Consider the following 22495-nt stretch of genomic DNA (forward strand, 5'->3'; position numbering starts at 1 on the left):
GCGGATGACGGCACGCAGTCAGTAAGGCCAGGTATGGAATATGGCCGGCACATGCAGGTTACATTTGTATTCAGGCATTAACTATATTCATTGGTGGCGCAGTGGCCACAGCCCCTTCATTCATTTTCCGCGGATTGTTCTTTTTGGTTGCATTTTAGTCAAGAGTCAGCAACCTCTGCCACTCCACCTGTTCTGAAATTACACCTCCTCCCTCCAGCATGCACACTAGCGTGGCTGTTCTAAGTACTCCAATGGAGTGCTGTAAGTTTTTGACCCGTGGCTCAGCACCATTAGGTCAGAAGTTGCGATTTGTGACTGTAGTTAGTTACAGAACCTAGAGGAAGTGGAGATGCAGCTACTGTCTCATAATGGGATTAGCCTGTGGCTTTCTCCATCCTCCCTGCAGCCCTACCTCATTAGATTGGCTGCGGTGTATAAACCAATGTATGTAACAACCTCATCAGGTACGAAGAGCTATCCAAGATCAGATGTGATTCTGGTGGTTTTGACTGCATTTCCTTTTCTGCAACACACACTATTAAAAGTCTATAGACTATCACATACATAATAGGAATAAGACACACAATTTAAAGAGTCCTGGTTTATTAATTTTTTTTCCCTTAAATTAATTTCTGCCCATAAACTTTACGAAAGAAATATTAAAATAAGCATACTTTATACACTGGAAACGTGTCATTTTACAGGACTATAATTTATAAGGGAAATAAGATGGGCACTATTAACTCAAATATAAAATCTTTAAAAAGAACACAAAACTTTGTGCCAGACATATTTCAGAATTACTAAATAATATTAAAACATTAAATGGGTTGTCCAGGTTCAAGAGGGAAGCGGGAAACCATCTTAATTAAAGAATGGGTAAGTATTTACATGACCGATCCTGCGTGGCCACTCCTTGGTTCTTCTGGCCGGGCTCTATTTACCCAGCTGCAGTTGTAACGTCACAATGCATGAATGCTGGAGCCGATCAACAGCCTCAGCAATGCACCCGACAAGGCCTGGGATTGGCTGCAGTGCTCATGTATTGTCGATAAGACGTCATCACTGCAGCTGGGTAAATAGAGGCTGTGGGAGAACCAAGCAGTGTTGCAGGTTCTGTCAGGAAAGAACTTATCTATTCTATATTTCAGGTGGATCAAAGGCTTTGTCCAGCTTCCTCCTGAAGCCGGACAACCCCTTTAACAGTAAAATAAACAGTCAAACTTAGCCCATACCTCAGACTTTGTTGCAGCTGATGGTACGACAAAGTCTGTTCATTTTAAAAGGGATCCAGTCACTAGGTTTAGAGTATCAAACCTGCCCATATTAAAACTGTCCGTTTTTGCATTGTTCTGTAAAAAAACTCACTTTCATTTGTCGCGCAGTAAAGTGACGAGTACCAATGCTTCTGGAGATGAGTCCCAGACTATAATCCAGTAAACTACAAGTTATTTTACTACACAATGCAGAAACTCCCAGGTTTGATATTGGTAGGTTCAGAACGCTAAACTCCAGCTGCGTAACGAGATGCTGTGGGTTTAGTAGTCCCAAATTAGTGACGGGTTCCCTCCGAGTAGATATCAAAGTTTCATTCTACAAGCTAGTCCATTTACTCATCATCTTCATCTTTTGCTGTGTAAATAGCCTGATTCCGCCGTTTAATCTTTATGCTGCCTCGTCCATTCTCATCACTTAACCTCTTGAGCTGTCTCTCGGGGTTCTTTCCTTCCCCTTCAGTCTGACTGCTCTCTGACCGTTCCATCTCATCATTGGTTGAATCCATAGCATCATCTGATGAGACAGCCATTGAATCAGGAACTACACGAATGTTAGAGAAGTTCACGGATAAGTCTGGAGTATGTTCTGGAGAAGGCTCCACAGACTGTACAGAGAGGTCTTCATCCTCATCATCCTCCAGAGTGATCTCGTCGGGGTTAATTGAAGACGAGAGGATGGAAGTGTCAGTGCTGTATTCACTAGGATCTTCCACAGAACCACTGCTGTCAACCTCATTATCTTCCGCTGTGTCAAACTCTCCACCGTCATCATTTCGGCGGACCTTGGCATTGATGTCGATAAGTCCAAAATGGGCACAGAACTCTGTTGTCTGTGGATTAACTACATGGGATGCTACCCTCTTATGCTGTGGATTGTTTGGGTTATAAGAGGGTAGAGTGACACAAAAGTTTAGTGGGATACTAAGGTCATTGCCCTGGTCTTCAAGGACTTCTTGTTTAGTTTGTTCAGTTGCGCTGTAATCCCACCTAGAATTCAACATATTAGAAAAAAATTTATGTAATCCTAATTTTTCCAACTATGCAGTAGATCTGCATCTAGTATTAAAGGGGCTGTTCGGACTGCAGATGACGATGACCTATCCTAAGGGTAGGTCATCAGTATCAGATTGGAAGGGGTCCGACACCCCCATTGATCAGCGGTTTGGGCAGCCACCAGCGCCAGTAACTATACAATAGACAGACTGAAAACAAACAGCTCCAAACACTATAGTGGCTGTGCTGGGGTACTGCAGCTCAGATTCCATTCAAGTGAACCTGAGCTGCAGCATGCCAGCTCCAGACACTACACAGTATATGGCGCTGGATGGTTTGACTGTATAGCCTTTAGCACTGCAGCTGCCCAAAACAGCTGAACAGTGGGGATACAGTTGTCAGAACCCCACTGATCTGATATTGATGACCTATCCTGAAGATAGGTCATCAGTATATGTACCATAGACAGTTCCTTTATAGGTTGGTAATTAATGTATGTAAAGTCTGCATAAAACATAAGGCACAGCATGCTCCACTGTGTACCGCATATAGGAGCACCTATCCAATACGGTTCTGGATAGGTCATCAATGGGAATGAGCGAATCGACTTCGGGTGAAACATCCGAAGTCGTTTCGCATAAAACTTTGCTAGAATACAGTACGAAGCGAGCGCTCCGTACAGTATTAGAATGTATTGGCTGAGATGAGCCAAAGTTATTACTTCGAAGTCTCACGAGACTTAGGATAACTTCAAAAATTAATTTCTACTGCTAAAAACCTTTTCCCGAACCCTGGTTCGGTTCCAAGGTACCACTTATAACTTAGGCTCACCTGAGTATTATAACAAAGTTTTATGCAAATCGACTCGCTCATCTCTAGTTATCAATATCAGTTCGGCAGGGGTGCCGGGTGTCAGACCCCTGCAGATCTGATATTGATGACCTATCCAGAAACGCATTGGATAGGTCAACAATACGTGCGCACGTGCTGTCTCCCTTCTCTTCCTGTCACTGCTGTACATCTATGGGACAGGAAGGGCAGGGGTGCCAGGTAGGATAGGTCATCATCAATATTAAAAAGCCCAGACAACCTCTTTAAACTGATGCAAAAAATGTAACACTTTATGATGATCCAGAAAATCTGAAAGAGGCATATCACACAGGTACGGCAGTACCACAGGTGGAGGTCCAACTGCTGCCAATTGCTAGAACAAAGAGGTGCCGTTCCAAGAAGAAGCCATGCCACTTCACCTGTCAGATCAGCTTCTTCAAGTAGATCACATGGTGCCTATCGTCTATAATGGTTCAACCATTGGGCCACCGGACAAAGCCAAGCTGAGGTGCCACAGCTTGGCTCCAGTGATTGGTAAGGGATCTCACCTGTTGGATCTCCACCACTTAGACACTCATGGCATATGGCAATATGCCACCAATGCCTGTCCTGAGACAACTTTTTTAAAGATTATTTTAGTTATAGGTTTTCAACAGTACTGGACAAATCCTGGGTTTTCTGCAAATCATGTATACAATAAAGATGAAAACAACCTATATACTGTAAAGTTTACCTGCTGTGCAGACCATTGTTCTCCGGCATATTCCATGTTTGGGGCGTAATGTTCAGAAGGTCTTTAGTTTCTTTTAGAACGGACAGCCATTCCAGGTCATATTCTAGTTGATCTGGTTTACTCGGATCATGCTCCACTTCTATAATCTGGGGGGGCGACGACGATGACGACAACAAAACACTTCAATAGGTTTCACATCTTTATAACACAAATTACAATGATAAGATATGACAAGCCAATCAAGACAACTGTAAACCATTCTCACCTGGAGAAATTCTCGACGTGGTAGACATTTATCAAGTGCCAAGAACTTTGTTGCTTTAGGTAAATTGTCACCTTCTTTATTCTGTAAAATTAAACAGAACTGGTTAAATATCACAGAATAAGATCTACTGGGTTCGGCTTACATGTACTAACAACTAAATTTAGGACCTAGTCTACACAGTGTCTGGTAGTTGCGCAACACAAGTTGCACTACTACATTGCACCTATTGCTACAGTCTACAGAAATGCCCAACCTGCGACCCTCCAGCAGTTGCAAAACTACAACTCTCAGCATGCCCTAATAGCTGTAGGCTGTCCAGGCATGCTGAGACTGTCCAGTTTTGCAACAGCTGGAGGGCCGCAGGTTGGCCATCCCTGGTCTAAAAATAAGTTAATACTTCCCCTCTTCTCCCAGCGCTGCGTTCCGCTCTTTCCCAGTGCCAACATCATGTTCTTGACTGCAGCAGTGATGCTCCTTGCACACAGGTCACTATGTAGCCAATCACTGGCCATCACCACTGAAGCCAGTGACTGGCTGCAGTGATGACCTGTGTACATGGAATGTCAGTGCTGCAGCCAGCAAACTAGCAGCAGGGAAGAATGGAGCACATGAGGAAGCAGTGGAGAAATAGAGTATTCATTCTTTTGCATTTTAGACTGTTTAAACTGTTTACAGGAGCTACCCGAGTTTCTATTTAAGTCTACTTTCACACTCGCGTTTTGGCTTTCCGTTTGCGAGATCCGTTCAGGGCTCTCACAAGCGGTCCAAAACGGATCAATCTGCATTCTGAATGGAAAAGGATCCGCTCAGAATGCATCAGTTCAGTCTCCATTCCACTTTGTCGACGGACACCAAAACGCTGCTTGCAGTGTTTGGTGTCCGTCTGATGAAACTGAGCCAAATGGATCCGTCCTGGCACACAATGTAAGTCAATGGGGACGGATCCGTTTTCGCTGACACAATCGAAAACGGATCTGTCCTCCATTGACTTTCAATGGTGTTCAAGATGGATCCGTCTTGGCTATGTTAAAGATAGTACAAACGGATCCGTTCTGAACGGATGCAGACAGTTGTATTATCTGAACGGATCCGTCTGTGCAGATCCCTGACTGCTCTGCACAAAACGCAGGTGTGAAAGTAGCCTAACTCTGACAATCCCTTTAAAGACCTCATGTACATGACCATATTTTTCATCCATGTGCTTTTTATTTTTGCGCATAGCACACTGACCTGTTAATTTCTATAAGGCCATGCAGACATTCGGATTTTTGCAGATACGTGTAGCTACGCAAATTATAGAACATGTACTACTGCAGTCCACAGTGAAAAGGAGACGAGAACAATGCGGATTGCACATGCAAGAAAACCGTGTTTTGAGGACTGACATATGGACATGGTTTTGTGCATGAGGCCCAGTCTTGAGATGGAAACAAAACCATATCATAAAAGGTTGAAATCAACAATTGAGATCAATTACAGATTTAGACACAATAAAAGCGATTTCTCTTCTTACTGGATGTTGCATAAAAGCAGCAAACTTGACGTGGAGATGAGCAGAAAACCAGTATGATGGCTGGAGGTGGTGGAGGAGCTCGCTGGCTGCCGGGCTACCGAGGGTGTTGTTCTCCACCTCTTGTGTGAAGAACTCCTTTTTCTTCAAGAGCTGTTTCTTATTCCCATAGTGATAGATACTTCGTGGCCAGTCGTGAGACAGAAACACATCCATTGGTTCTTTTAGCTGCAAGCATAAGATCATAACGTAAGAAATACCTCCTGGGTTGCGTACTTTATAGGTGTACTAGCTATACGGAGTAAAGATACCTCAAGTGGATGAGGCACTAAAACTGACAAGTTTCTTTCTTGACAAAGCATACCCGTCTCACGACAGATTTGTGTTAAAATTGAGGCTATATGATGGATTTCAGGGGTGTGGTAAACTGCTGCAGTGGGTCCTTATAATCGGTCCTGCTGGTGTAGCATTAAAGGGATTCTCTGGGCCGGTGCTGAAAAAGCCTCTTTTCTCTGACCTGTGGAGAGAAAACCCTTCCGTCGCTCTGCCGATTCTGGGACCCTAGCTGGGATCATGTGACCACCTGACTGGCTTTGGGCTCTTCCTCGGACGTTGCGACCAGATGTGCTCCTCTTTTGCACATCCGATATCAGAGGAAGAGCCTACAATCAGTTGACTGGTCACATGATCCCAAGCGGGAGTGTGGCATCGGCTGGGCGGTAGAACGGTAAGTACTGCACAAAGTGTCTTCTCTCCACAGGTTAGCTGAAAGAGGCTTACAGGTACAGGCCCAGAGAACCCCCTTAAAGGGAGTCTGTCACCAGATTGTGACCTTATAGACCGCTTACAGGTACAGGCCCAGAGAACCCCCTTAAAGGGAGTCTGTCACCAGATTGTGACCTTATAGACCGCTTACAGGTACAGGCCCAGAGAACCCCCTTAAGCTCATAAAAGAAACACAGATACCGTAAATCTAACATTTTGGACTTCCAACGTCAAAACAGCTGCCCATTAAGCAGCAAAAGGTACGGATGAACATTATACTAATATCACATTGTTTCCTTGTAATTGACACTGATGACCTATTCACAGGATAGGCAATCAATGTATAAAGGGTGAATCCATATGCCAGGCACAGCCACTTGGCCAGAGAATTGATCGAGTTTCCCAATGGCTGTATTGGTGCCAGTTACACACAGATGGCCTGTGATCATCAATGTATATGCCGGGAATAGCCCTTAGCATTTAGCTTGGAAATGGAAAGGGAGAATAGCAGTACCTGCTTAAGTTTAAAGACCTCTGTGTTCCTCACATGATATGCACTTCTAATTGTATCTTTGGTGTATGGAGGGTGTTCAAAATGACCTAAAGAAATGGCACAGGAGAAATGCTGTTATCTTAGTGTATGGACTATGCATGCTACACATCAGTCTATGGAAAGCCAAAGTAGTGCGAGCCACAGCACTATACACGTCAAATAAAGGAGTACTGGCCGCATAAACCAATAGTGTGGATCTTGCCACAATCCCATAGCGATTACATAAGAAAACCAGTTTTACATGTCTTATGTAGCTATAATACATCCATTCCTGGAATATCGGCTAGCTCTGGGACATGTCTATTGATCTGTGAAGGAAGAAGGAATTAGGTGTACAATATCTCAGACTCTAATGCAGAATACAGCTGAACAATCTACTATATACACAGCCCATGGGTAATATCTATAGGTTTAGGCATTATCTACCCATGTCTGCACCGAGTCTGGCCTAGCAGGAGCCACCCTTTCTAGTGGCACTCCACTCAGAGGGGGCTCTCATGCAAAGGATACCCCTCTAACCCTTTGACTGTCATGATGCATGTAAAATGCTCTTGACAACAAAAAGGTTAATGAGGTCTCACAGTCACCTGATCAACTCATGAATAAATGTTCACATACCTTTTCTATAATCGTGGGATTTAAAAATTCCAGAAATTCCACCAATTCTCACCCCTCGATAGTTCACAACACCAGCATATCCTGGGGAGAAAAAAAAATTAAAACATTGAAGAAGGCTGCGTGCACATTGGCATTGATTATTCTGTTGGAGGAATCAAAAAAGAAATGGACCCATTTTAATCCCCATTTGTTGTTGATTTTTTTTTTTTCCACGTTGAAGTCAATGAATGACGGATAGAAAGAGAAAGCGTTTGTATCAGTTAATGGACCTTTTATTCTGTTCCCATGACGGAACAGAATAATGGAAAAGTCAACGGAGATGTCAATTTAACCTGACGTCTACCAGGTCAAGCACTAGTTACAGAGGAGCGGTCAGCAATACTGACATGTCTGTTTTAATGACTACTTGTAGGGACACAACTCCAACTACATCTTACCAGTTAAAGGGGTTCTGCACTTTGTTTAAACTGATGATTTATCCTCTGGATAGATCATCAGCATCTGACCGGTGTGGGGGCCGACACCCGGGACCCCCGCCGAACAGCTGTTTGGGAAGGCAGCGGCGCTCCAGCAGTGCCGCGGCCTTCTTACTGTTTACCGCTGGCCCAGTGACATCACGACTAGTATCACTGGCCTGGGCGGGGCTAAGCTCTGTTCACTTGAATGGAGCTCAGCCCCGCCCAGGCCAGTTGATACAAGTCGTGACGTCACTCGGCCAGCGATAAACAGTGAGAAGGCCGCGGCACTGCTGCCTTCTCAAACAGCTGATCGGCAGGGGTCCCAGATGTCAGACCCCCACCGATCAGATGCTGATGATCTATCTAGAGCAGGGATCAGCAACCTTCAGCACTCCAGCTGTGGTGAAACTACAACTCCCAGCATGCAAACATGCTTGGCTGTTGTTGGAACTTCCGAGCATGCTGGGAGTTGTAGTTTCACCACAGCTGGAGTGCCGGAGGTTGCTGACCTCTGATCTAGAGGGTAGATCATCAGTTTAAACAAGCTGCAGAACCCCTTTAAGGGTGTATTAGACAACCCGATGCTGCAGACGATTGTCGGGAGGGAAGCAATAGTCAGCTAGCGGAGGACACTGCTGCTATTACATGCACTGATGGCCTCCGCTATGCCATCACCCAGTGTGCCGGCGGTTGATAGCTATTACACAGCGCGATCTGCCGCCGGCACCATTGTGATTTTAAGTATGCTTAAAAATTACAACTGCCTAATGAACGAGCAAACATTTGCTCAGCCATCGGGTATTTGGAGGCAGTATTAGGCCCCTTGCAGACAAGCGAGTATTCCACGCGGGTGCAAAAAAAAAAAAAAAAAAAAAAGGGGGTATTCTGGTAATAACAAGTTACCCTCCAACCACAGGATAGGGGATTACTACTATGTCCATGGACACCTGTCCTCTGGGGCTGCAGCCGATCACTAGAACCGATTGGACTGGCATTTGCACTTCTGCTCGATTATCTGGGACTGACATAACCAAGTGCTGCACTGCTATCGGTCAGTCCTATAGGCTGTGAATGGAGTGGTAGTGTGCATGATTGACCACCACTTTATTCATACAGGCGGTCCCTGTTCTTGTGATCAGTGGGGGTCCCAGTTCAGAAGCTGTCCCCTGAATACCTTTTAAGCACTGATTTAAGAATTAGTGTAAAATTCTATACTTACCCAGGTAGTATATATTTGGTGCAACCCAGCCACCATAGGGCAGTTCCTGGAGGTAATTTGAAGCCTCATGATTCCCTCCAATGAAGATGGTAAGTATTGGAGCTTGTTTCTCACCAGAATAATACCTACAAAATAACATTCATATTAAAAAGCTCAGCATCACTTAGGTTCACTTACAGGATTCACTGTAGCGCATAACACAGTTCTGTATGCAGGCTGTGGAGTCACTCATCGGTCCCTGCTCACAGTCTAACATCCCCATCCCAAACCAAAGGCTGTCGGACTGAACAGGACCGCCCACCGGACTCCTAAGCATGGACAGAGCAGGAACTTCTACCAATAAGTAGTACTGGACTCTTTACCACCAAACTAAACACCAATTTACTCAGCTCCTGCTCTATAACATGATGTCTGCAGTTTAGACTGCTTCTTCGTGGTAACAGGGCCTCTTCAACAAGACACAAATTTTCCATTTAAAATGTATGTCATGGATTTCCTTAAGGACCTTTTACATGGACCAATCTATCAAGCAATTATCGGGAACAAACTAAATGTTCCTGATAACTGCCTGATCATCACTAGAGATGAAAGCTGCATGTACATGCTGCAATCAGCTCCACTATGTGGAGACAAGGGATCTCTTGTCCCTATTAAAAAATAATAATAATCATTGGTCACTGTCTAGACAGCACGATCTGCTGTACAGGAACAATGATTTTTAGTGCAGGCAGAACGACACGATCACCTGATGACAAAGGCCAATTATCGGGAACCAGCCTTTATACAAAGGCCCATGCCCAATGATCAGCCCGATTATCAGTCTGTGTAAAAGGATCTTAACTTAGAGGCTCCATGACGTAGACTTACTCCAAGATAATCTCATGGAGACAGGAGTAGATCCTCCTTAATGCTAGTATTAAGTAGGTGATCTGGCCTTACTTGTAAAAAGACTGCATCTGGCGGTATTTTGGAGGCACAGCCATACATTTCATGTCCCCCTCATTCCTAACCGCTTGAAAGTCTCCACAGCAGAGCAAGAGGTCTACTTTAGTGTTCTCTTTCTTCTCCAGGAACTGGATAGTCTCATAGATCTTATCGAGCTCCCCATGGCAGCAACCCTCCACAGCAATCTTCATGGTTGTTCAGTTAGAATACAGAGCAGCAAAGATCTTTCCTTACACTGCCATCTGCACAAACACAGGGAGAAGGTTAATCATATGACATATATTATAAGATCTATGCTACCGACATTTCTGTGACTGTTTTTTTACAACTAAGTTGGGGCTTTGTAAAAATAGAATACCAAAAAAACAAACAACCGTAAACCAACATGTCACGTGTGGAGCCATAATCATCAGCCTCACTGAAAAATAGGGAACCACACATATAATATACAAAAAAAGTCTTCTTTATAAAATACATCCAAATAGCATACAAACTATCAATAGACATTAGTAAAAGCGATGCAAGTAAGTGCTATGAACCATTATCCCCCGGGAAAGGGGTAGCATCCATTACATATATGGAACACCTAACCACTTCATATGCATCGTAATCATCAGTCCGATATTAATATATTAGTATGTTCAAAGGTGGAGGTGTAACAATAATAGTAGCATTTTGCCCGATATTATAAAATGCTAAATATAATGTCTCCTATCATGAGCTGCAAAACATGGCTGGGATATACAATCAAACCTCAACCCTTTCAAAGAGCCGGCTCTAAAACCAAACCAATGTGCAGCTCAAGGTATAGACAGATCACGTTGCAAAAACAATCCATAAGGCATAGTCAAATGCATACTAACCCATTGTAAAAACCCATGAACTAAACACCCCAGCGTAAATGAATGGAGCAGATTTTCAAAAGCAGAAATTTGGAGATAAGTGGAGTTATCAGTACTACATCAGGTTAGGATTGAGAAAATGCAGCATTGCAAGGCTAGAATTTAAATTATTTTCATGTCCAGAAAGCTGACAAACGGGTGGAAAATACAACAAACTTACATTAAAAGGGCATCTGTCAGCAGATTTGTACCTATGACACTGGCTGACCTGTTGCATTGCACTATGACACTTGTGTTGGTCCCATGGTCATATGTGCCCCCCCCCCATTGCTGAGAAATATGATGTTTTAATATATGCAAATGAGCCTCTAGGAGCAAAGGGGGTGTTGTCGTTACTCCTAGAGGCTCAGCTCTCTCTGCAACTGCTGCATCTCTGCACTTTGACAGGGCCAACACAATTATGCTTTGTCACATAATTCAAAGTTGAGAGGGTACGGCGGTTGCAGAGAGAGCAGATGCCCCCATTGCTCCTAGAAGCTCATTTGCATATATTAAAACATTAATTTTCTCAGCAATGCTGCCAAGTGCACATGTAACAGATCAGCCAGTGTCATAGGTACAAATCTGCTGACAGATGTCCTTTAAAGGATCACTGCTTTTTTTTTAAAAAAACAATGTTTTCTACAACATAGCAAAGCATGAATTTTTTTTTTTTTTTTTTTAACAGTGGGGGTCTGAGTGCTGAGGAGTGAGAAGTGTACCAAGCTCACTCATAAAGATGAATGGGATAGCCCACAGCACATGAACTGCCACTACGCCATTCATCTCTATGAGCTAGAGCTCAGCTGCTTCCAGGACTCCCATGGCTGTGAATAGAGGGTGGCTGCGCTCGCGCAGTGCTCCATCACTTCGGGCACCCTGTTCTGGAGTGGGACCTGCACCTATCTGACATTGATGGCATATCCTAGGGCAGGGCTGGGCAACCTGCGGCTCTCCAGCTGTTGTAAAACTACAATTTCCACCATGCCCTACTGTAGGCTGATAGCTGTAGACAGTCTGGGCATGCTGGGAGTTGTAGTTTTGTAACAGCTGGAGAGCCACAGGTTGGCCATCCCTGTCCTAGAGATATGGGAATGCGCCTTTAACAGGGTTGGCCAATGAACAGCATTTATCACCTCCATATAACAACAGATGATTGGACAGCCAACTGCTGGGTCCCTACAAGAACAGGGCCCACTGGGTGACTGGAGCAGTACTGTGTATACTGCACCATTCTACAGTCAGGACTGCTGGGTGTCCCATAGACAGTGGATGAGCAGCAGTCACTACTACATGATCACTACTGCTGCACTCTTAAAGGGGACCCCCATTCCTGTGATCAGTGGAGGAGATCATACATTTATCCCTCATCTTGTGGGCTTTATGAAGTACCGCCATGCTAGTAAACCTTGCTCTATGCCCCACTGCTGCACATCATTAGAGGCGATCAGAATCAGAACATAAGGAAACCAGTCGGACGAAACGTCTTCAAGGAATAAATACCAGATAGAACGATCTCATCAGTCGCTGGGGTGACATGTGTGGACACCCTGACAACCCCCCCATAGAAGTAAGGCTACAGGGCGGGATGGAACCTGCATTCCTCTTACCTGATCTCCAGCACGATCACTCCCAACTTCCCAAGTACTGAAATCCGCAGGGCGCATGCGCAGCTTTTTCACGAAACAGGAAGTTGTTGAACGTGCGCGATGACGTCACGTGGAAGGCGTGCTTTTTCCTTGGTTGTCGTTGAACGCGTGTTTTCCGTTCGAAGTATTCTAGTCATTGTACACCGTGCTCGGCTAGGAAATAGCCATGACTGCTGTATACAGTAACAAGCAAAATATGGCCCTAAATGGAAACCGTTTTGATGTCACGTGATCGAAGGCGAGCACTGATCACATGACAGCTTTACGACCTTCAAGCTGTACGTGGAACGCACGGCTGACACGCAAAAGAAGGAAGTATGACTTCCGGGGAGTTTAGCGCATGCGCAATTGCTGGCAATACAGCTGTCCCTGGTACCTGATAGACTAGCGTTCCTGTGTACCTAGCCACAGTAAGTGACGTATGGCTGTGGGGGGCTGTGCAGGTGCAGCCGGGGATTGAGTGTATTTATAGTGGGGGAGCTTTGCTGGCAGGGAAAACCTAGAATGCTACGATGCTGGCATATTAGGCAGAGGAGGATGTGATGAGGCTTGTAATATGTCCCACTATGAGCCTGGGGGAGAGAATGATATCTTGCTGTGTGGTTGCTGGCAGCTGTTGTTCTCTATCAGCTATCACAGGTGTTGTGTTTTTGGGTGTCCAGCAATAAACCGTCTGCCCCCATGTAAAATCTCCTTTTCCGCCTTTCTTATCCTTGAAGACGTTCTGCTTCTCCGCTCATTATTTATTCATGGTTTGATTATGGCACGGCTGCTGACCTGGGGCATGTAGTACCGCACGCGGAATAGCCCGACGCCACTTTTCAGTTTGATGTATGATCCCATGATGTAGTTTTGGTAAATAAGTCCCGCAGTTGTAGTTTTGGTAAATAAGTGAACTTGTGCTTTCAAGTTTGGCGATCAAGGTTCGGGTTATGTAAGAATTCTGTTATGGATTCCGCTACCATCATTATCGTCCGTGATAGCGGAATCCATAATGGAATTCTTAGATAACCTAAAACGTGTACGCCGAACTTAAAAGCACAAGTTCACTCAACACTATACCTAATGGATGCTGGCCATACACATTAGATACCCTACCGCTTTCAGAGGGACTTGCAGGCCACGTGTATGGAGATCTCCTGACTCTCCACTGAGGGCAGATAAGGATCAGGCAGTTGGATTTCAACATGCCTGATCCTTTTGTTCTCAGGGAGGCAAACCACCAGAGGTGTCTAACAACATTCTCCCCTCTCAAGACACATGCGTGCTTGGAATGAGCATGTGTATTTTCAGCCCATGGGTCCGCACCCGATCCGCAAAAAAATGCGGATCAAGAAATACGGTCCTGTGAATGGTGCCTTAGCAGTGACCACTCACCAGTGGATGAGGCCTTCTTATGGATCTGTCCACCATTTTGTTGAACGGTGCGGCTGTTAAACCCTCTCCAGTCTGATACTGGTGACCTACCCTGAGGTCCTCACCTCGAGGAGCAGGAACAGTACAAGTCAACGTAACCCTAAGCTATTTTCTCTCTATGAAATGAAACTTTTGGTTTTGCTGTGTAACTATTGGGCTCTCCTAGGAAAGGGGGAAACATGTAACACATTAGCATTGAATTGTGCACACACCCGCACGTGAAGTTACATTTACATTACAGGTCATATCTATATTTTAGTTGTGTTCCCCTTTTGGTGAATGTTGAATCCACATCTTCAGCGCAGACTCTCCAATATGACAGAACAATAGTCCTACATTTACATATGAAATTCCATTGCCCTCCGCCCTTTTTACGCTACCCATTGGGGGAAGGGTTGCCAACCAGAATTTTTCTTTTTTCTGGACAACTTATCCCAAAAATCACAAGCAGCCAACATTTTTATGGAGAAATTGGAAAACCATGATGACTGATAAAGATGATAAGTAATCCCTGTCTATAGCTCGGTGTACTGATAAGATCTGGGCTGTACAATTCGAATTACCACCGGTCTTTGTTGTCCCTGTAAGATTTAGCTCCCTTCTGATGAGGTGTGCACCTTCATCAGCGCAAGCGCCTTGAGTGACAACTGCTCCAACCCCTGACTGGGGCTTTTACTCCTCTTTTTATGTTTTTTTTTCAGGCATAAAAGATGGTAAATTTGTTGGGGCCAAAGGCCTAGTCTGGCCTCCTCCTCGCCCCTATCACTCCTAAGTGGTTTACACAAGACACAAAAATGTCTGTGCAATGAAATATTGTCGCCCGGTCGTTAAATAAAGTGGCAAAATGGGGTCTTGTGACTTTTTTTTTATGACAATATCTGGTGCAGCGCGCAGACTTTTTGCAGCAAATATTTTTGTCAAGCCACTGCTGTTCTAAGGAACACATTGAGGGTCATTTACTAAGACTGGCTTTTGGTGTTAGATTCCCCCTGACGCTGCCGTAAATTTGGCTAGTTTATGACCAGGCGACTCAAAATTAGTTCCATTCATTTGAATGGGACAGCAAGTGCATTCGGGTGAATGGAACTGATTTTCAGTCGTGGAAATTTCTGCAATAAGATCCGCAGTGTGTGAAGGCCCCCTTACACAGGGCAATTATTGGGAACAAGACATATAGGGATCATGCCTGATATGCAGCAGAGATGAGAGCTGTATATACATGCAGAAGCCATCTTCTCTGTGTCATTGTTTCTGGGGAGCAGAGCTAGTACTGCCTAGAAGCGATGATTTTGGGTGCTAGTTGAAAGATATGATCACCTGATAAACAAGTGATTGGCAGAGCATTTTGGTATTACTATATTGCTGGATATGCCACCAGGGTCCAATAGGTGTGTGTTCCACCTCTGGTACCCCTGCCTATCTCTGGAATGGGGCCTTCAAAGTGAGGGAGAGAGCATCGTGAATGTGCTGCTTGCTCTCCATGCGAGTTCCAAAAATAGCCAAATGGGCTCGCTCAGCTATTATCGGAAGTACCGAATAAATGAGGGGGCACACCGCGCAAGCGCTGCAACCACTTTTTTCATCTCTATGGGACTGCCGGAAATAGCCGAGTCCATAGAAACGAATGGTGGCCGGCTGCGCATGCGGGGCTGTTTTCCATTCACTTTGCTGGTCTCATTCTGGAGGCTGTATCTGACACTGGTGGCCTATCCTAGCAATATACCACCGATGTCCGAGGTGAGACAACCCCTTTAAAGTATTTGCAACAAGAGCATAACTTTGGAAACAAAATAGTGTAGTATTATAAGCAGCTTTCTCCCCTACCCAAAAAAGGGCCGCGTGTGGTATTGCAGCGTAGCCGCCTTCATTTTGCTAAGGTTAGGTTCACATGGAGGGCTTATGGCGTGGGATTCAGTGCAGATTTGGCGCAGAAAACCTTGCAAAGCTGCAGTGGGAGACGGCAATCAGTGGGTCCATATGAAAACCAACGCCAGAAACTGCAGCGCAACGGTTCCTGCCGTGGCATATGCGGAGGACAGAATCCACCATCTTAACCCAACCCTACCCTAAGGCCCCTTTCACACGAGCGAGTATTCCACGCGGGTGCAATGCGTGATGCGAACTCATTGCGCCCGCACTGAATCCTGACCCATTCATTTCAATGGGTGTGTGTACATGAGCATCGGTTTTCACGCATCACTTGTGCGTTGCGTGAAAATCGCAGCATGTTCTATATTCTGCGATTTTCACGCAACGCAGGCCGCATAGAAGTGAATGGGGCTGCGTGAAAATCGCATCGCATCTGCAAGCAAGTGCGGATGCGATGCGTTTTTCATGGATGGTTGCTGAGAGATGTTGTTTGTATATCTTCAGTTTTTTATCACGCGCGTGCAAAACGCATTAAATCGCATTGCACCCGCGCGATAAAAACTGAACGCGATCGCAGACAAAACTGAATGATTTTGTTTGCGAAATTGCGCATTTTTCACTGAACGCATTTGCAACGCATCCGGACCTAATCTGCACACGCTCGTCTGCAAGGGGCCTAGAGTGCTGCCACACATGCAGGTTTTTGATGCAGTTTTTAAAGCCCAAACCAAGAGTGGATTTAAAAAAGAGAAGTAGTATCTGCTCTCAATACCTTTTCTCTCCTTTTAAGATCAACTTCAAAAATTGCATAAAAAAACCTGAACATGTGGCAGCGCCCTTACAAGTTGCTTTTGTGCTGCATTTAAAAACGCAACAAAAAAAAAAGCTTTGCTAAAAGCATATATGTTTTTACCGCAATTTACCAAAACTAGTGTAAAAGAAAACTGGATTAGTTGCCCATAGCCACCAATCTGATTCCACCTTTCATTTTTCAGAGCTTCTTTAGAAAATGAAAGGTGGAATCTGATTGGTTGCTAGGGGCAACTAATCCAGTTTTCCTTTTTACCAGTTTTGATAAATCTCCCCCCATTGATTTTACATGTCTCACGTGTAAGTAATGCAACAGCAGCAAAAACTCGTGTTTTTTTGCAATGCGTTTTTCAGCACAAGTAACATGTAAACCAGATCTTTGGGTATGGCCACACATTGAAGTTTTTTGATACGGATTTTGAAGCCAAAACGAGGAGCGGAAATAAAGGAGAGACGGTATTAAGGACAGATACTACCTCTAGTCTTGGTTTTGTCTCCATAAACTGCAATCCATCAGCGGTGGCCGTGCTTGCACACTATAGGAAAAAGCACCAGTCTATGTGCGCTCCTGCAGTCTTGGCCACCAGAGAGGCCGGCACTTTTTCTATAGTGTGCAAGCACGACCACCACTGATGGATTGCAGGGTGGTCGTTAACATGGAAACGAGCCGTGTATAATGTGCTGAAAAAAGAAATCAAGCCAGTAATGGAGGCAATATGGACAATCACAATACATTAGTACGTGCCTTGTGTTAACGTTCTCTACATAATAATTGCCACTTGCTGAACTGACACAACCCCTTTAACAACGAACACTAAGGCCTCTTTCACACGGGCGTTGCGGGAAAATGTGCGGGTGCGTTACGGGAACACCCGCGATTTTTCCGCGCGAGTGCAAAACATTGTAATGCGTTTTGCACTCGCGTGAGAAAAATCGCGCATGTTTGGTACCCAAACCCGAACTTCTTCACAGAAGTTCGGGCTTGGGATCGGTGTTCTGTAGATTGTATTATTTCCCCTTATAACATGGTTATAAGGGAAAATAATAGCATTCTGAATACAGAATGCATAGTAAAACAGCGCTGGAGGGGCCACTTGATCGCAATGCCCGACATCTCCTTCTGTCTTCATCTTAGCTGTGTGGAGCAACAGGACCTGTGGTGACGTCACTCCGGTCATCACATGATCCATCACCATGGTAAAAGATCATGTGATGGATCATGTGATGACCGGAGTGACGTCACCACAGGTCCTGTTGCTGCACAGAGCTCAAATGAAGACAGAAGGAGATGCCGGGCCGCGATCAAGTGGACTAAGGTGAGTTAAATTTTATTTATTTTTTTCACCCCTCCAGCGCTGTTTTACTTTGCATTCTGTATTCAGAATGATATTATTTTCCCTTATAACCATGTTATAAGGGAAAATAATAATGATCGGGTCTCCATCCCGATCGTCTCCTAGCAACCGTGCGTGAAAATCGCACCGCATCCGCACTTGCTTGCGGATGCTTGCGATTTTCACGCAACCCCATTCACTTCTATGGGGCCTGCGTTGCGTGAAAAACGCAGAATATAGAGCATGCTGCGATTTTCACGCAACGCACAAGTGATGCGTGAAAATCACCGCTCATGTGAACAGCCCCATAGAAATGAATGGGTTGGTATTCAGTGCGGGTGCAATGCGCTCAACTCACGCATCGCATCCGCGCGGAATACTCGCCCGTGTGAAAGGGGCCTAAAGAAAAATTTGTTTCTAATTAGTTAAAGGGGTATTCTTATCTGAGACAATGGGGGCTTATCGCTAGGATATACCCCCATTGTCTGATAGGTGCGGGTTCCACCGCTGGGACCTGCGCGTATATCATGAACGGAGCGGGCAAAGTGGTGGCTGGAGGACTACCACCGCTCTCTCCATAGAAGAGAATTGGAGCGCATCGGGCATGTCCGGCCACCGCTCCCATTCACTTCTAGCACTTGGCTATTTTCCGTGGTCCCATAGAAATGAATGGAGGGTGGCTGCACATTTGCAGTCCGCCCTCCACCACTTTCGGGGCTCCTATTAGGAGATAGGTGCGGATCCCACTACTGGGACCACTACTATCAGACAATGGGGGCATAATCTAGTGATATGCCCCCATTGTCTCAGATGAGAAAAGCCCTTTAATTTGATCTCACAGCAGCTTATATGGCCTTGTGGCTCTGTGTCCCAACGGTAGCACTTCCATGCCAGGTGGCCGTATCCTAATGGCTCTAGGTAGCAATATCAAACACAACCCATGGGCAGCTGTGGCTCTGTTTCTGGAGAAAAGCAGCCATGTTTTTCTAATCCTGTACAATCCCTTTAAGATAATATTCTGAAACTTTTTTGATTTTTTTTAAATTTAAATATGTTATGTTGTGTGCAGTGGAGCCAGACTCTCGAGAAGATGAACTTGCTTCCAAGGGATGGGATTCAGGGAGACTTATTGCTGAAGCTGCTGGAATATCTGGAAGTGTAGAAGATGAACTTAATAAATCGCAGACTCATATGGGCTACCTTGATGTGGATAAGGACTTAGATTCCAAGCAAGAACAGGTGAATATTTTACTAGGCGCATGTCTCCGCTGGCTTAAGTTTCTGGTAGAAGTCTGTTACCCTTTCATTGGGTGAGGTTGTACTTTGTGCACACGTATAGTACAGTTTAAGAATGACGCGATTCTTGTTCTTATTATTTATCCCACATGGCTGTTTTCAAATGTTGCCTTTTTTATTAGATTGATGACAAAGAGTTTGACATCCCCCAAGTTGATACCCCTCCAACTTTAGAGAGCATCTTGAACGAGGTGAGTCCCGTATGGTTATGTATGCACAGGAGCTCATGGACGAAGCATTGCATCCTGTATTCTGCTGTTGGGTCTGCAGTAGGGATTAGCCAACTTCTGTTTTCGGGTTATCTAAGAATTCCGTTATGGATTCCGCTACCACCGACTATAAGTTATGGTCCGTGGTAGCGGAATCCACAATGGAATTCTTAGATATCCTGAACCTTGTATGCTGAACTTGAAAACAGAAGTTCGCTCAACACTAGTCTGCAGGGCAATGTATGGAGACTTGATAGGAAATCCTTCGGCGGGACAGACCCCTTTAATAGGGACCATATCTCAGGTTTGTTGTTTACCAAAGTCAGACACATTGGGTGTTATTTACTATCTGCCCAACCCCATTTAGCGACTTTTTAGACGTTTGTGCGACAATATTTTGCCGCAGGGACATTTTTACGCTGTCCTCACCACTTGGGTGTGATGTGGGCCCGGACATCCTCCCAACTAATTTACTAATATTTACTCCTTGGAACAGGTATAAATGTTGATGAGAAATTACTCCAGTCAGGGGCTGGAGTAGTTTTTAAGCCAGGCACATGGATTGCCCAAGGTGCGCCTACATTATACACATCCTCCGGCAGCAAAATGAGTAATCAAAGACCAGAATAAAGAGCTAGTCTTTTTAAATGACCCCCGTTTATGTTTTTACTGAACCACATGTCTCATTTGGAATTAAGGGAACATCTGAAAACCACTGAAATGTGGCGGCAGTAACTAGATGAAACATTTTCAAATATACCTCGCTTATCAAATATCTCCCCTGTGGCTGCCTTCGCCTTCCCAAATTCAGCCACAGGACCTTGGCCACAACGTGATATTTCACCATGGGTGCTGTCTCACTATGCCGAAATATTCTGAGTCAGATTTAGTGGGGAAACAGTTTTCCCAGCATTATTCACATCCTGTAGAAGGGTCTTTGTGAAAAATGCATGAAAAATATTATATCCTGAGAATATAACTCAAAAAGGCATCGTATGTTCTGCATTTGGTGACATCTAGCCACACAAAAAAGCAACACAAAAGCTCACTTACAAATGTCATGCCAATAGCACCCTTAGGCCCCTTTCACACGAGCAAGTTTTCTGCGCGGGTGCAATACGTGACGTGAACGCATAGCACCCGCACTGAATCCTGACCCATTCATTTCGAAGGGTCTGTGTACATGAGCGTTTTTTTATTCACGCATCAGTTCTGCGTTGCGTGAAAATTGCAGCATGTTCTATATTCTGTGTTTTTCACGCAGCTCTGGACCCATAGAAGTGAATGGGGCTTCAGTGAAAAACGCATTGTATCCGGAAACAAGTGCGGGTGCGATGCGTTTTTCACTGATGGTTGCTAAGAGATGCGGGTGTGATGCGTTTTTCACTGATGGTTGCTAAGAGATGTTGTTTGTAGACCTTCCGTTTTTTTTATCACGTGTGTGAAAAACACATCAAAACACATTGTACCTGTGCGAAAAAAACTGAACGCAATTGCAGACAAAACTGACTGAACTTGCTTGCAAAATGGTGCGAGTTTCACTGAACGCATCCTGAGCCAATCCGTCATGCTCGTGTCCAAGAGGCCTTAAAGGGAATCTGCCACCAGCGACCTCTTTCACACGGTGTTGACTGCGATTGCGTTGTTCAGTTTTTATCGCGCGGGTGCAATGCGTTTTGCACGCGTGTGATAAAAAACTGAATGTGGTACCCAGACCCGAACCTCTTCACTGAAGTTCAGGCTTGGGATCGGTGTTCTGTAGATTTTTATCATTTTCCCTTATAACATGGTTATAAGGGAAAATAATAGCATTCCTAATACAGAATGCTTAGTAAAATGTCGATTGAGAGGTTAAAAAATAAAAAAAATGAACTCGCCTCATCCACTTGATCGCGCAGCCGGCATTGTCTTCTTTCCTCTTCTTTCAGGACCTGCAAAAGGACCTTTGATGACTTAATCGCACTCACCACGTGGTGAGTGCGGTGACATCAGCGCAGGTCCTGCTGAATGAAGATAGAAGATCCAGGACCTGTGCTGACATCACCACGTGTTGAGCGCAATTACGTCATCAAAGGTCCTTTTGCAGGTCCTGAAAGAAGACGATGCCGGCTGCGCGATCAAGTGGATGAGGATCATTTTTTTTATTTTTTAACCCCTTAATCCACATTTTACTATGCATTCTGTATTAAGAATGCTATTATTTTCCCTTTATAACCATGTTATAAGGGAAAACAATACAGTGAATTTACTTTAATGGAGTTCGGGGTTGCTCATCCCTATCATCTACTAGCAACCATGCGTGAAAATCGCGCCGTATCTGCACTTGCTTGCGGATGCTTGCGATTTTCACGCAGACCCATTCATTTCTAGGGGTCTGCGTTGCGTGAAAAACGCAGAATATAGAACATGCTGCTATTTTCATGCCACGCAAAAGTGATACGTGAAAATCACCGCTCATCTGCACAGCCCCATTGAAGTGAATTGGTCCGGATTCAGTGCGGGTGCAATTTGTTCACCTTACGCATTGCACCCACGCGGAAAACTCGCCCGTGTGAAAGGGGCCTATCTGTTTGCATAGACTCACCTGATTAATACAGTTTTTCTTTTGTTGACACAAGGCTTTGTTCCTGAATTATGACACATTTTATTAATATGCAAATTAGGCATTTAATGCAGTCACCATTGCTCTTGTTGCACCCAAGCTCCACCTATTTCTGTGGCCAGCCCCTCCCACAACAACATAATTGTGTATATACAGAACATATAACAAAGGAAAATGCATGTACAGCCTAAAATAAGATGTATACAGACCAACAATAAGAACTCCTCCCCAGTGCATTTCACTAAGGATTCGGGTCAGTATA

The 22495-nt window shown here is 44.7% G+C and overlaps 2 protein-coding genes across 4 annotated transcripts in view; one reads left to right on the forward strand and one right to left on the reverse strand.

Annotated features, from left to right (window-relative positions):
- Positions 1 to 580: 580 nt before the first annotated feature.
- DBR1 (debranching RNA lariats 1) lies at positions 581 to 12761 on the reverse strand. Of its 2 annotated transcripts, XR_005780447.1 has the most exons (10): positions 12659 to 12761; positions 10162 to 10409; positions 9223 to 9347; positions 7546 to 7626; positions 6889 to 6974; positions 5613 to 5837; positions 4100 to 4180; positions 3835 to 3980; positions 1132 to 2264; positions 581 to 901 (listed from the first exon to the last, which is right to left on the reverse strand). XR_005780447.1 is itself a non-coding variant. In XM_040439662.1 (9 exons), exons 2-9 carry the CDS (start codon positions 10356 to 10358, stop codon positions 1610 to 1612), a joined length of 1596 nt encoding a protein of 531 aa, XP_040295596.1. In that variant the 5' UTR covers positions 10359 to 10409; positions 12659 to 12761; the 3' UTR covers positions 581 to 1609. The 2 variants fall into 2 exon arrangements, 1 of the variants encoding a protein (XP_040295596.1); XM_040439662.1 differs by having other exon boundaries at positions 581 to 2264.
- Positions 12762 to 12824: 63 nt separating this feature from the next.
- VPS8 (VPS8 subunit of CORVET complex) overlaps positions 12825 to 22495 on the forward strand; it is a 216496-nt gene continuing 206825 nt past the window's right edge. For both annotated transcript variants that reach the window (XM_040439657.1, XM_040439658.1), the window contains exons 1-3: positions 12825 to 13107; positions 19196 to 19365; positions 19545 to 19613. In XM_040439657.1, coding sequence (XP_040295591.1) covers position 13107; positions 19196 to 19365; positions 19545 to 19613 — 240 coding nt within the window. In that variant the 5' untranslated portion in view covers positions 12825 to 13106. The remainder of the gene's footprint in view (positions 13108 to 19195; positions 19366 to 19544; positions 19614 to 22495) is intronic.

The sequence above is a fragment of the Bufo bufo genome, chromosome 7, assembly GCF_905171765.1.
Source record: "Bufo bufo chromosome 7, aBufBuf1.1, whole genome shotgun sequence".
NCBI lineage: Eukaryota > Metazoa > Chordata > Amphibia > Anura > Bufonidae > Bufo > Bufo bufo.

Bases quoted from the DNA above. Each gene is read 5' to 3' on its own strand.
- DBR1 (XM_040439662.1), bottom strand. From the start codon at position 10,358: ATGAAGATTGCTGTGGAGGGTTGCTGCCATGGGGAGCTCGATAAGATC. The intron at 9,348-10,161 runs GTAAGGCCAGAT...GTTATTTTGTAG, and splicing joins CAGATGCAGTCTTTTTACAA to GTATTATTCTGGTGAGAAAC. The intron at 5,838-6,888 runs GTACTGCTATTC...TTATGCTTGCAG, and splicing joins AGGTCTTTAAACTTAAGCAG to CTAAAAGAACCAATGGATGT.